Source organism: Myotis myotis, unplaced genomic scaffold, assembly GCF_014108235.1.
Source record: "Myotis myotis isolate mMyoMyo1 unplaced genomic scaffold, mMyoMyo1.p scaffold_m19_p_5, whole genome shotgun sequence".
NCBI lineage: Eukaryota > Metazoa > Chordata > Mammalia > Chiroptera > Vespertilionidae > Myotis > Myotis myotis.
The window spans coordinates 80,073,537-80,086,718 of NW_023416357.1; the positions used below are offsets into that span (position 1 = coordinate 80,073,537).

Below are 13,182 nucleotides of genomic sequence, written 5' to 3' on the forward strand. Positions count from 1 at the left end.
CTTTAATCTTTCGAGCACTTATAGGTGCAAACATCCCAGATTTAGTCCTTGAATTCTCAAGTCCTTCACATTGTTGTATAGTACTAGCCTATTGGGAAATTAAATTCTACCTTCAATGACCATTATGTTTGCCCTAGCTGGCTTGGCTCAGTGGATAGAGCATCAGCCTGCGGACAGAAGTGTCCCAGGGTCGATTCCAGCCAAAGGCAGATGCCTGGGTTGTGGGGTCGATCCCCAGTGAGGGGCATACAGGAGGCAGCTAGTCAATGATTCTCTCTCATCATTAATGTTTTTGTCTCTCTCTCCTTCTCCCTTCCTCTCTGAAATCAATAAAGAAATATATATATACTTTTTAAATGACTATTGCGATTAGTTGACAGTAAGACATAACGACATCAACTGTTTGACCCTCCACACCGAGTCAAGGCCTGTAAGAACGGCCCCAAGATATCTGTATGTTCACTGCTTCAGCTAAACATGGCCCCATATCTAGCCTGGTGCCCATTTATACATTTCCCTGAGCAACTATTGCTTAAAAACAATCCTTTCCCAATTTTGGTAGCAGTCACATCATTAAATCTTCTGCTAAAATGGAATTCTATTCTGACTTTAAGCAGAAAATGCATTTATTTACTGGTTCCTTGTAGAATCAGTGGAGAGGTTGGAAAACCCAGAATTAGGCAGGAAAAGAAAAGGCAAAGCACACCCTGGAAGTAGCCCCAAGATCACATGTTGCTGCCAACAGAAGCAGTGAATGCCACGGTGCAGAACAATGACAAGGTCCCAGCCCCCAGATCACTGGCTCACCTCTCCATTGGCAGACCATCTGTAGACTCACTGAACACAACATCTGCCCAGGCTGCCCTGATATCCTGTTTTCTCACTGCCAGGATATCAGTGAGAAAACAGGATATTTTTTCTGGCCTGCGCATTCACCTCACCTGGCCTGGGCCCAAATCCCAGCCAGTCCCAAAAGGACACCTGGCTCTATCTCCAAGTAGTCTGCTCCAAGCTCCTGGATCTGAGGAGCCTTCAGGCCAGGAACCAGGAGCACAGTGGTGCCTATCCTGCTGTCCCTACTGCTCCTTCTGGGTCCTGAAGGCCCCCTGGAATCCCAAGCCTCTGAGTGTGGAAGCAAGGGCTGGACATGGAGAAGAATGGAGGGGACATGGTGATGAATGGGATTGATGGGAGAAGGGCCCCTGAGGAAGCTGGAATTGCCAGGGCACAGTAGGAATGGGTGTTCAAGGCTCTCAAATAATTCAGCTCACGCTCTTCTAGAAGCATTCAGGGAGCCTCTGGACTCATGTGGAATCAGACCTCAAAGAATCATAATTTTAAAAATCTTAGTATATAGATGAACAAAATCAAGACCCAAAGCAGCTTGGACCCAAAGCATGGACAGAGCAGGGGCCACACAGACAGAACATTTTGTTCCTTCCTGCCTTCTAATGGCTAGATGTACCTGTCTGACTCACAGGGAGAGCAGTAACCCCGAGGGGCAGATGTGAAGGTAGATTAACTGGAGAGATGATTCCTGAATGAGGCCTCTTCCCTCCATGGTCTACAACAGTCGTGGAAGGCAGGTGACTAGGAAAGGGGGAGCTTGGGAAGAACCAGGGCCAGTTCTAGAGCTGGGAATGAGGCTCTTTTTCTTTTTTTTTTCACATAAAATCTCAGGATGAATTAATATAAGCTAAACTGCACAAGTTTAGAATTCATCACATTTACAAACTATCAGAATTTGTGTTTTGTATTGCTTTTATACCCAGTGATCAGATTTTGAACATTAATCACATCCTATCTTGATTACTACAAATTCAACACTCCAAGCTGAGCTTCTAAAGGAAATCATTCCCAGCCTTCAGAATGTTGAGCTGACTTTCTATCTTTCTTGAAAGCCTAAATTTAAGGATTATACTTTTTTATTTTGATACTTCAATTCAATTTCAAAATCAAAGCTCAGAAATAGCTTCTTTAGTTTATGACAAATCCACAGTCCCCTCCTCTGGGGAAAAAATAATGTCCTGGCTTAACATCAGGAGGACTGCTGGAACAAAATTTAAATAGTCAAGAGACAATAATGTAGCAATCGATGTTAATCAGTAAATCACATGACACGAGAAAAATCTCAGATCAAGGAGAAAACTCAGAGTCCATATGAAAGTCCAGGGCCAACGCATATTAGAATGTGAGATCCCACCCAGCCTATCACAGGAGTGATGAGGCCCAATTGGACAAGAGGGAAGAAACCTCAGAAATCCTGAGTCCTGGCCAGATGTGGGGGAAGGAGAGGGCACAGAGGCTCTCCCACACGCAGAACAATGACTTGAGGGATTCCGATTTCAGAGGAGTGAAAGGCTCAGAGAGCTTAAGAAGAGGTGGAAAGATTGTTGCTGACCTGGAGGGTGTGAGGCAGCTGAGAGGTGATGGTCACAAAGCCTAGACAGGGAAGGGACCTCAATTTAGGATCAGGCCGTAAGCATTGACTGGTCACATGAGGGTGGATGCAGGGGTCCAGAGGCCCAAATGTGCGTTCATACACAATCAACTTTTGCCCACCCAACTAAAATCGCCAACAGATTCCTCTGCCGGCAGAGCCCACTACAACTGCAATTTCAGGATGCCCCACCCCAGCAGAAACTTGGTTGCCACAAGTTATCTCATATATATATACTAGAGGCCCGGTGCACAAACATTTATGCACGGGTGGGGGGGGGGGTGTCCCTCTGCCCCTCTTGTGCCTTCTCACAATCTAGGAACCCTTGGGAGATAACGACCTGCGGGCTTAGGCCGCTCCCGGGTGGCAGACGGCAGGCCCAATCCCTAGGTGCCTGCCCCGCAGCTCCTGGTAGGGCTCAGAGCAGGGCAGATTGGGGAGTTGGGGCACCGCCCCCTGTCATGCACAGAGCAGGGCGGATCAGGAAGTTGCGATGCCACCCTCAGTCACGCTCAGGGTAGGGCTGATTGGGGGGTTGGGGCGCCGCCCCCTGTCACACTAAAGGCAGGGTCGATGGGGAGGTTGGGGCTCCACCCTGTCACACACAGAGCAGGGCCGATCAGGGCATTGGGGAGCTCCCCCCTATCAGGCACAGAGCAGGGCCAATCAGGGGGTTTGGGCGCTGCCCCCTGTCATGCTGCTCCAGGGGCCAGGAGGCCTCGTGGCTCCGCTGATCCCAGTGCTAGGAGGCCTCATTTTCCGCCAATCCAGGATCTGGGAGGCCTCGCGGCTCCGCTTGACACATGGGCAGTGAGGCCTCGCTGCTCCACTGATCCCAGATTCAGGAGGCCTCGCTGCTCCACTGATCCCAGGCCGGCAGGCATATTACCCTTTTACTATATAGGATAGAGGCCTGGTGCACAGGTTGGGGCTGGCTGGTTTGCCCTGAAGGGTGTCCTGGATCAGGGTGGGGGTCCCCACTGGGGTGCCTGGCCAGCCTGGATGAGGGGATAATGGCTGTTTGCAGCTGGTCACACCCCCTTCAGGGTGGGGGTCCCCACTGGGGTGCCTGGCCAGCCTGGATGAAGGGATAATGGCTGTTTGCAGCTGGTCACACCCCCTTCAGGGTGGGGGTCCCCACTGGGGTGCCTGGCCAGCCCGGGTGTTTTCAGGCTGGTGGGTGACTGAAACTCCTCCCAACCTCTCCATTTTTTCTTTTCTTTTTTTATTCTGGGATTTATTTACCTTCTATGGCTGTCACTGGAGCTGAGAGCCGGCTTTAACTCAGACCTCAGCTGCTGAAAGCAGATTTCTGCGCTTTGTTTACCTTCTGTATTTGAAACTTTGTTGCGACTCCAGCTCTGAGATCCCGGCTGACTGAAAGCAGGTTTCTGGGGTTTTGTTTAGCTTCCATATTTGTAACAATGTTTCTTAAAGAGCAGCTCAGAGGCCGGCAGTGGCAGGCGGGGAACGTTGGCTTCCTCCATCACTGGAGCAAGCAAGCCTCATGTTCACTTCAGTGGCTGGCTGCCGGCCGCCATCTTGGCTGGCAGTTAATTTGCATATTGCCCTGATTAGCCAATGGGAAGGGGAGCGAAGTTATGGCTAATCACCATGTTTCTCTTTTGTTAGATAGGATACACACTAGAGGACCAGTGCACAAAATTTGTGCACAGCAGGGGGGGGTCCCTCAACCCAGCCTGCACCCTTTCCAATCTGGGAATTCTCTGGGGATGTCCGACTGTTGGTTTAGGCCCGATCCCATCGGACATCCCTCTCACAATCCAGGAACGCTGGCTCCTAACTGCTCACTTGCCTGCCGCCCCCCTAACTGCTCTTCCCTGCTGGCCTGATCGCCCCTAACCATCTCTGCCTTGGTCCCACCACCATGGATTTGTCCAGAAGAACGTCCGGAAGGTCGTCTGGAAGATGTTCACTCTAATTAGCATATTACCCTTTAATTAGTATAGATATATAATTTCTTTTATTTCAGAGAGGAAGGAAGAGGGAGAGAGAGAAAGAAACGTCAATAATGGGAGAGAATCATTGATCAGCTGCCTCATGTACACCCTTTACTGGAGACCCAGAATGTGCCTTGACTGGGAATCAAACAGTGACCTCCTGGTTCACAGGTCGATGCTCAACTACTGGGCCATGCCAGCTGGGCTAGTCATCTCTTAACAATTCCCCAGTGACTTTAAAATAGCATGTTGCTCTGTTTGGTGGGGTGGAGGGGCTGCCAACACCCCGTTGGCCTGCAAGGATGCGTGAAAAGTCTTGCATTTCCATATAACTGGCTTCCTCTGTGTCCGACATGTTTTCATTTATGCATTTAAAATTATCTTGAAAGCAAGTAAATGAATAAATAATTCTATTTTTTTTTTAATAAAACGTATCTTGAGAATAACTGTCAAGAGAGTAGATGCACAAAAACCTAAAAACTGCTGACCTAAAGGGGTGGGGTATGCAGAGAAGGTGTGAGGGAAAAGACACAATAGTGAAATGTTCTCCAGACATTGAATGGGTTCTCATTGAATGAGGGCAATACAGATCCTACCTCCAACTTCCTTTTTCATTTTTATCATCCCACTGTTCCTACTTCTCAATCATCTACCTAAACTCTGTTTCCACTAAATTGTCCTCAGGAATCCTCTGATAGCTCTGGTATTGTCTCTTTTTCATCCTAGCTCATTTATCCATTCACCTATGCTTATAGGTGTTTACTGAATGCCTCATTTCTGCTAAGCATTGGGCTAAGTACAAGGGTCAGAAAAATGAACATGACAAACACCATCACTGTCATAAAATTTGCCCCCTGCTGCCAACCGAGATTCTATCCCTGTTGGGTATTTCCCTCGTCCACAACGTCTCTCAGGAAGCCTTTCCCAATGCCGTTCCACACTTGGCTTCCTCCTCTGAGGAAGCTCTTCTTGTTGCCCATCCTTAGTTGCAATTGTATAAGATTTGCAGGAATGTCTGCGTCACACTTGGCTATTAGACTTTTTAGGCTTTTGTAATTAGTCATGAAAACTTATTTTTGGTTCTTAGATTGAAATCATTAGCCACTAATGTTTTTGTCTGTTTCATCCTTAAAACTAGAAAAGCCAAAAGATTCTTTCTGCACTCTCATAGAAATCACCTGATTTTCAGACTGTGCTTTGAGTCAGTACTTTCTGCTATTGAGTTGATTTTCTTTTTCTGTAAGCTTCTCAGCCCTATGGACTGGATCATCACAGACTCTGTCCTCGAATTTCTCCAATTCCTTCACACTGTCCTATGGTAGCAGCCTCTTGGGACCTAAAATTTGCCTTCACTGAACATTTTGTTGCAGTTGACCAAAAGAGATGAGTAAGTCAGCTGTTAGACCCTCCACTACTTGTCAGGTCCTGCAAAAACAAGCCCAAGTTATCTGTATTTTCACTGGCTTCAGCCCCAATATGGCCCCATAACCTGGTTCCCCTTCCTCCATTTTCTTGAAAGACTGTTGCTTAAAATAATCCTTTTCCAATTTTGTTAACAGTCACATCACTAGTTGCTGAAACAGATTCCTATTCTGATTTTAAGAGGAAAATAAATTTATTTGCTGATTCATTCTGGAACCAGTGGAGAGACTGCAAAACCCAGATCAGAATTAGGCAGGAAAAGAAAGGCAAATCATACCATGGGATTAGTACTGCAAACACATGCTACTGTCCCCAGGGCAACAGATGCCATAGGGTGGACCCATGACAAAGTCGCAGTCCCCAGATCAACTATCTCAGATCCCCACTGGCAGACCATCTGTAGACACTGAGGAAACATCCGCCAGCCTGGCCTGTGCATCCTGCTTCCTCATCGTCAGCTGAGGAGCCCAGCCTGGCACTCTCATTGGCCTGTGCATTTACCTCACCTGGGCAGGGCTCCAAGCCAAGCTGTTCCCAAAACTATATCTAGCCGTCTCTCCAAGTAGTCTGCACCAGGAACTGGGAAGTCCAGTACCTTCCACTCAGACACGATGAGCACAATGGTGCCTGTCCTGCTGTCCCTACTGCTTGTTGTGGGTCCTGCAGTCGCCCAGGACACTCAAGACGGTGAGTTGGGAACCAGGGGCTGGGTATGGAGAAGAATGCAGGGGAGGGAATGTGTGAGACAGATGGGCTGGGAGAGGGCCCCAGATGAAGCCTGGATTCCCAGTGTACAGTAGGAATGGGTGTTTGAGGCTGTCAGCTACCTCAGCTCACACACTTCCAGAAGCATTTGGGGAGCCTCTGGACTCATGCTAAGTAAGGTCTTAAATAATTAGAATCTAAAATTCTTAATAGGAAAATGAGCAAAACTAAGATCCATATGCCCTGGCCGGCTAGTTCTGTTTGTTAGAGCCTCATCCCGATACACCAAGGTTGCAGGTTCAATCCCCAGTCAGGGCACATACAAGAATCAACCAATGAATGCATAAATAAGTGGGGAAAAACAAATATTTCTCTCTCTCTCTCTCTCTCTCTCTCTCCCTGGCCCCCAAATTTAAAAAGCTAACACCCAGACAAGTGAAGTGACCTGTGCTGGGTCATACAGCCAGGACAGAGCAGGGGCTACACAGGTGCAACTTTTTGTTCCTCCCTCCTTCCAATGGAGAAAGATAACAGCTCCAAAGAGCACCTGTAAAGGCATATTAACTGGAGGATATTTCTAGAAATAAGCCCGTTACTTCCCCCAACAGTTAGACACTCAGACAGTAAGTCTGGAAGGCTAGCCTGCTGGAAGTTGGGCATATCAGAGTCTATATATACATACTATTATTGATCTCAGAGAGGAAAGGAGAGGGAGAGAGAGATAGAAACATCAATGATGAGAGAGAATCATTAATTGGCTGCCTCCTGCATGCCCCTTCTTGGGGAGCGAACCTGAAACCCTGGTATGTGGCCTGACCCGGAATCAAATCGTGACCTCTTGGGTCATAGGTCGATGGTCAACTATTGAGCCATGCCGCCTAAGCCCAGAGTCAATTTTAGGACAGAGTAATGGGGCTTTCTTTGGCATAGAAAATTTCAGGGTGAAGACATGTAAGCTAAATTGTGTAAGTTTACAATCCATTACATTTACAAACTGTCAGAATATGTGTTTTATAATGATTGTGTTTACATTGTTAATCACACCCTACATCAAAATCTAGTTTAGATTTAGGGTTCTCAAGAGAATGCCATGTATATGCACAGAAAGAAACATTTATTTTAAGGATATGGCCCACACCATGGTGGGGGCTGAGAAGTCCAAAATCGGCAGGGTTGGTCCGCACACTGGAGACCCAGAGAAGACATGATGTTGCAGTCTTGGGTCCAGAGGCAATCTGGAGGCAGAGTGCCTTCTTTCTTTGGAGACCTCAGCCTCTTCTCCTGTGGCCTTCAGCTGGTTGGAGGAGGCCCACCCACATTATGGAGAGTAATCTGCTTTACTCGACATCTACTGAGTAAAGTGGTAATCACATTTAGAAACTAATTAGTGATAAAAACTTCAGTCCGGGAACGAAGAAGCTGTCATATGTCCTTCAACATTAGTAACACCCATGAGAGTGAATTCATGAATTCATTATTGAATTAATTATGAAAATGCCCTGCCTCCCCTTCCCCCCAGTCTCTGCCTCATACCAAAATGCAGGGACAGCCCTGGCAATTCTGAGCTCCATCCTGTTCTTACCTTATGCTGATCCATTAAGGTCATTTCCTGAGTTTTCTGGTCAATTCTCCTTCCTACAGGTTCTAACTATATGTGTCCATCAGGTTCAACTAGGCTATGCTCCAATAACAAAGACAGTTTTTAGTGGCTTAACCCAAACTAATGTTTATTTCTTGCTCATTTAAAAATGAATACAGCCGAAACCGGTTTGGCTCAGTGGATAGAGCGTCGGCCTGCGGACTGAAAGGTCCCAGGTTCGTTTCCGGTCAAGGGCATGTACCTGGGTTGCGGGCACATCCCCAGTAGAAGATGTGCAGGAGGCAGCTGATCGATGTTTCTCTCCCATTGATGTTTCTAACTCTCTATCTCTCTCTCCCTTCCTCTCTGTAAAAAAATCAATAAAATATATAAAAAATAAAAAAAATTTAAAAATAAAAATAAAAAAAAAATAAAAATGAATACAGATCAGGCCACGTTCCTCTCCTCCTTAGAATGACTCGAGGACCCAGGCCGTGGGCATCTTAGGGCTCTTCTGTTTCACCCTGTGGCCTCCACAGTCATCACCTAAATAGAAGAGAGGCAGAGGGTTCCAATCAGTTTGCAGGGCCTCCGACGGGAAGAAAGAAATCACTTCCCTCACTTTCTCTTTTGACAGAACTCAGTCACGGTCCCAATAGACCTACAAGAAAACTGAAAAATATCTCTGACGTGGCAAGGGAGGAAACCGTGTAGTAAAAATGCAAAATATTTGAAATATTATTCCCCTGAAAAGAAGTAGAGCCTCTTCTCCCAAGCAGCTGACAGCAGGTGGAGAGAGCTGGGGAGGAAGAAGCCCAGTGACCTGGTTTCCCTTCCTGGTCTCCTGTTGTCCCACATTAAGACTCCCCTTTATGGTCCCCACATCTCAGTGTTTTCTTGTTTTGTTTTGTTTTTTGCAGGGCCTTACTCTCTGAGCTTCCTCTATACTGGAGTGTCCAGGCCCAAGGCAAACATCCCTAGTTTTCAGGCCACTGGCTTCCTCAATGACCAGCCCTTCCTCCACTACGACAGTAAAAGCAGAACGGCTGAGCCCCTGGGCCCATGGAAAGAGGTGGACGGGATGGTGAACTGGGAGAATGAAAGCCAATTGCAGCAGGCCAGGCAGGACATCTTCATGGAGACCCTGAAGGACGTCATGGGCTATTACAGGGACCGAGGTCAGTGGACTGTGGGCTGCTGGGGTGGAGGGTCTTAGCACCAGAGGCAGCCTGCTCTTGGGAGTGGAAAGGGGTCTGCGGGGTGGAAATACTTATATCTACAAGGAGGTGTGGAAGAACAAGTACAAATATACAGACATTTCTGCACCCTCCTCCCCCATATCAGAGCTGCTTTTCTTCCTTCCCCATTGCTTCTCCCATCCTCACTTTTAGGCCTCAACTCTCAAAGGAAGTGAAGTCAGTGCCAGCCCTTGTCTAGGCACATCTGACATCTTGGTTCCACACCCCCACATCTGAGGTGGATTCCACTGTAGAAGGTGTCAGGCTCACCTCCACCCAGGGATGTTGGGTGGGGAGTGAGCTAACCTTGGGTCATTTTGACCTGGGCTCAGGTGCTGGCTCTGCCAGTCACTAGCTCTTTGACAGTGAACATGTAATTAATTGTCTGGTCTGAACCTGCAATAATTGCATCATTGAGTTCTGCCTCCAAGAAACATGAATTATTATCTAGGTAAATTCCCTGGAAGCTACAACGGACTGTCTTGATCTCCCTTGGAGCCATCACCTAGGAGAGCCAATAATAATTGCTAAGCCCTAGTTCCATGGTCAGCAAACTGCGGCTCTTTGGCCCCTTGAGTGTGGCTCTTCCACAAAATACCACGTGAGGGCGCAGGTACAGTGCAACTGAAACTTCGTGGCCCATGCCCAGAAGTCAGTTTTCGGCTTGGGCGAGTCTATTTTGAAGAAGTACTGTTGATATTTGGCTCTGTTGACTAATGAGTTTGCTGACCACTGCCCTAGATGGTTTGGCTCAGTGGATAGAGTGTCAGCCTGCAGACAGCCTGAAGGGTCCCCAGTTCAATTCCAGTCAAGAGCACATGCCCAGGTTGTGGGCTTGGTCCGCAGTAGAGGGCGTGCAGGAGGCAGCCAATCAATGATACTCTCTCATCATTGATGCTTCCATCTCTCTCTCCCTCTCGCTTCCTTTCTGAAATTAATAAAGATATTTTTTAAATTTTTAAAACATACGAATAATACTTGCAAAAATGAAGTGAAGAGGTTGTGTCTCCCTTCCCTACAAATGCCATTTTCCAAGAGTTGTTGCTAATTGAGAAGGAAGCTGGGCATTAGAGATTTGTTTAAAGATATCAAAACTGCAAAACGAGAGAAGAGCTGATAAAATCATGCTGACCCAACTGGAGACATCAACCTCACACACAACTGGAAGAAAAGGAGAGACTACATAATCTATTTTAAACTACAAATAATTTCTATCTAACCTGTCAACGCACTTCTGTGTGCTTGTGTCTGGTTCCTAAGACCCCACAGTTTATTCAAATTTTATTTAAAGATCTGCCCACAGTCTGCAGCAATCTGACATTCCCTGATTGGGAAGAAGGGAAAACACCAGAAAATGCTAAGTTTTCCTCTCTCTGCCTGCTCTATGTCCGGCTGATAAGCCATTTGCCAAGACAAAAGGGGTTGCATGTTTAGATTTCAAACCCCTTTCTCCCTGTTGAGTTGCACACTACGTAGGAGTGAGAGTTATTAAGACGGAGCTGGTGCCAGGCTGACTGATTTCTGGGGGGGGGGCGCTCACCTGCAGGGAATCACACCTTTAAGGGAACGTTCGGTTGTGAGGTTCGGAATGACGACTACGGTGGAGCATTCTGGAAGTATGCCTATGATGGACAGGACTACATCAAGTTCAACACAGAAATCCCAGCCTGGATCCCCCTGCAACCAGAAGCTGTGAACACTAAGGTGAAGTGGGAGACAGAAGGCTCTGTGCAAGCGTCCAAGAACTACCTGGAAAAGGAGTGCCCTGATATGCTGCGGAGCTACCTGCAATACAGCAGGCCCTTCCTGGACCGTCAAGGTACCTACTGCCCCCATGTCCTCCTCCTCACACTGAGCTGAGAAAGACCAGTTCAGACTGGGACCTCAGGGGAACATTTCAGGCAAATCCTGTAGTCATTTCTCTCTGCGATATGCCTCCTGGCTTGGCTGTGGGGAGAAGGCAGGTGTGTAAAATGTCTGCCCAGGAAGGATGAAGATGAGTAAGTGTGAGCAGGATTGATTGACGCAAGCTGAGACCTGGGTTTAAAAATTAATCAGAAAGAAGTTCTTATGGGAGGGAAGAGGGCAGCGTCACAAAGACAGAGCAGCCGGCAGACGGGGGAGGCAGGAGCCACAAAGCCCACTGGGAGATTTTGGGGGGGGAAACAAAACAATGCACGGGGCATTCGCATTTCTTGCCACCAGAAGTCAATCCACAGTGGGTGGGCAGGGTGCTGGGAGGCAAGGAAGTAGCCCCAGACATTCCTTTATCCAACAGGGAAGCCTCATGGAAAGCCTCAGCTTCCCTGATCTTCTGGAAGTTTCCTGGGGAGGCAGGTGGAAAACTGAGAGCTCTGCTCATCCCTGACTCCAGGGGTGGGAGAGACGTGAACAGGGAAATGTCTCCTTCAGACCCTCAAACTCTGTGCTGTGTCTCTCCACAGACCCTCCCTCTGTGTCGATCACCAGCCATGTGACACTAGGACTCATCAGGACCCTCAAGTGCGTGGCCGACAACTTCTACCCAAAACCCATCAGTATGTACTGGACTCAGGCAGACAGTGTAGTGGAGACTGAGTCATGGGGAGAGGGTCCTCTCAGTGAAAATGGCACTTACCAGTCCTGGGTGGTGGTGAAAATCCCCTCTCTGTCCAGAGGCCCTTACTCCTGCCACGTGCAGCACAGCAGCCTGGCCCAGCCCCTCACTGTCACATGGAATAAGAGTCAGTAACCAGGGGCTAAGCATCTCGGGGTCCGGAGACTAGTAGGCACCCTTTCATCGGGACATGAGAGATGAGCTCTAGAATGACTGTCATCGCCATCAGCAAGGCCCAAGAGGAAGAGTGAAGGGGACGGAGAGGTGGTGAATTTGGAGACACAAGTCCTGAGTGCTGGGCACTGAGCTGACTCACTGCTACATTCCTCCTCAGATCCATTATCTAGTCTGTGAAATCTAAGCAACACTAATCACCTAGCCTATCCACAAAATAAACCAGATTATTAAACTGCTAAATGCTGTGGAAATGTCAGCAGATGTTATTATTCATCCTGCCCCCACGCATCTGAACCATCCGAAATTCTTCGTGTTTGCTAGAAGCAATGTTCACTGGCCCTCTTGGCCTGGGGCCCCCACTGTAGCATGGCAAGACCACCAGGAGATTTGGGGGAAAAACGAAAGCTATGAGCATTGTTCCGGTGCCCACTACTGAAATCCCCTCTGCCTGTAAGGCCATAAAGCTCTGCAACCTCGTTAATGCGCAATCCGCAGCCCTGTCTGTACCTCGGTTTCCCCAGCACTTCCTTCCCCACGGTGACCCCGCCCTCCGCTCCAGCTACTCCACCCATCCCACATCCAGTTGGCCGTGGGGAGCACACACAGCTCGGGCTGTTCACGAGGCTTTATCCCCCAGAATGCACTCCCAGAGAAGCAAGAATCAGCCTGCTGTTCTTGGGCCCCTTCCAATTCATTTCATTGTTCTTTGTTGTTTTTTAACTGAGTCCGTTTGTGATTTTTTTTTTTTTAACTCAGTCACCTACCACCCTGCACAGGTTTAAGTAAAACAAACAAACAGGGCAGAACTCTTACCTGTGACCCCTTTATTACGCTTCAGTGCCACAAATTCCCTTAACAATTCCTCAGTCTCTTAGGACCACCTTGTCTCTCTCTGGAGGATTCTCCTGGGGATAGTTTATCAGCTAGACTGGAGAGATAAGTATTGTGAATTAGGCAGGAGACACCAACTGGATAGAGGACTTAAAAACATTCTTTGCCGCCCTAGCCGGTTTGGCTCAGTGGGTAGAGCGTCAGCCTACGGACTGGTCCAGGGTTCGTTTCCA

At 48.0% G+C, this 13,182-nt stretch overlaps 1 protein-coding gene across 2 annotated transcripts in view; it reads left to right on the plus strand.

Moving 5' to 3' along the window:
- Positions 1 to 6,350: 6,350 nt before the first annotated feature.
- The window catches only part of LOC118656492 (zinc-alpha-2-glycoprotein-like), a 29,097-nt gene continuing 22,265 nt past the window's right edge, over positions 6,351 to 13,182 (plus strand). Inside the window, exons 1-4 of one of the 2 annotated variants that reach the window (XM_036309956.1) lie at positions 6,351 to 6,510; positions 9,028 to 9,285; positions 10,892 to 11,164; positions 11,790 to 12,369. In XM_036309956.1, coding sequence (XP_036165849.1) covers positions 6,435 to 6,510; positions 9,028 to 9,285; positions 10,892 to 11,164; positions 11,790 to 12,076 — 894 coding nt within the window. In that variant the 5' untranslated portion in view covers positions 6,351 to 6,434 and the 3' untranslated portion in view covers positions 12,077 to 12,369. Of the gene's footprint in view, positions 6,511 to 9,027; positions 9,286 to 10,891; positions 11,165 to 11,789; positions 12,370 to 13,182 lie in introns of those variants that run through there. The other variant, XM_036309957.1, reaches the window with a different exon arrangement.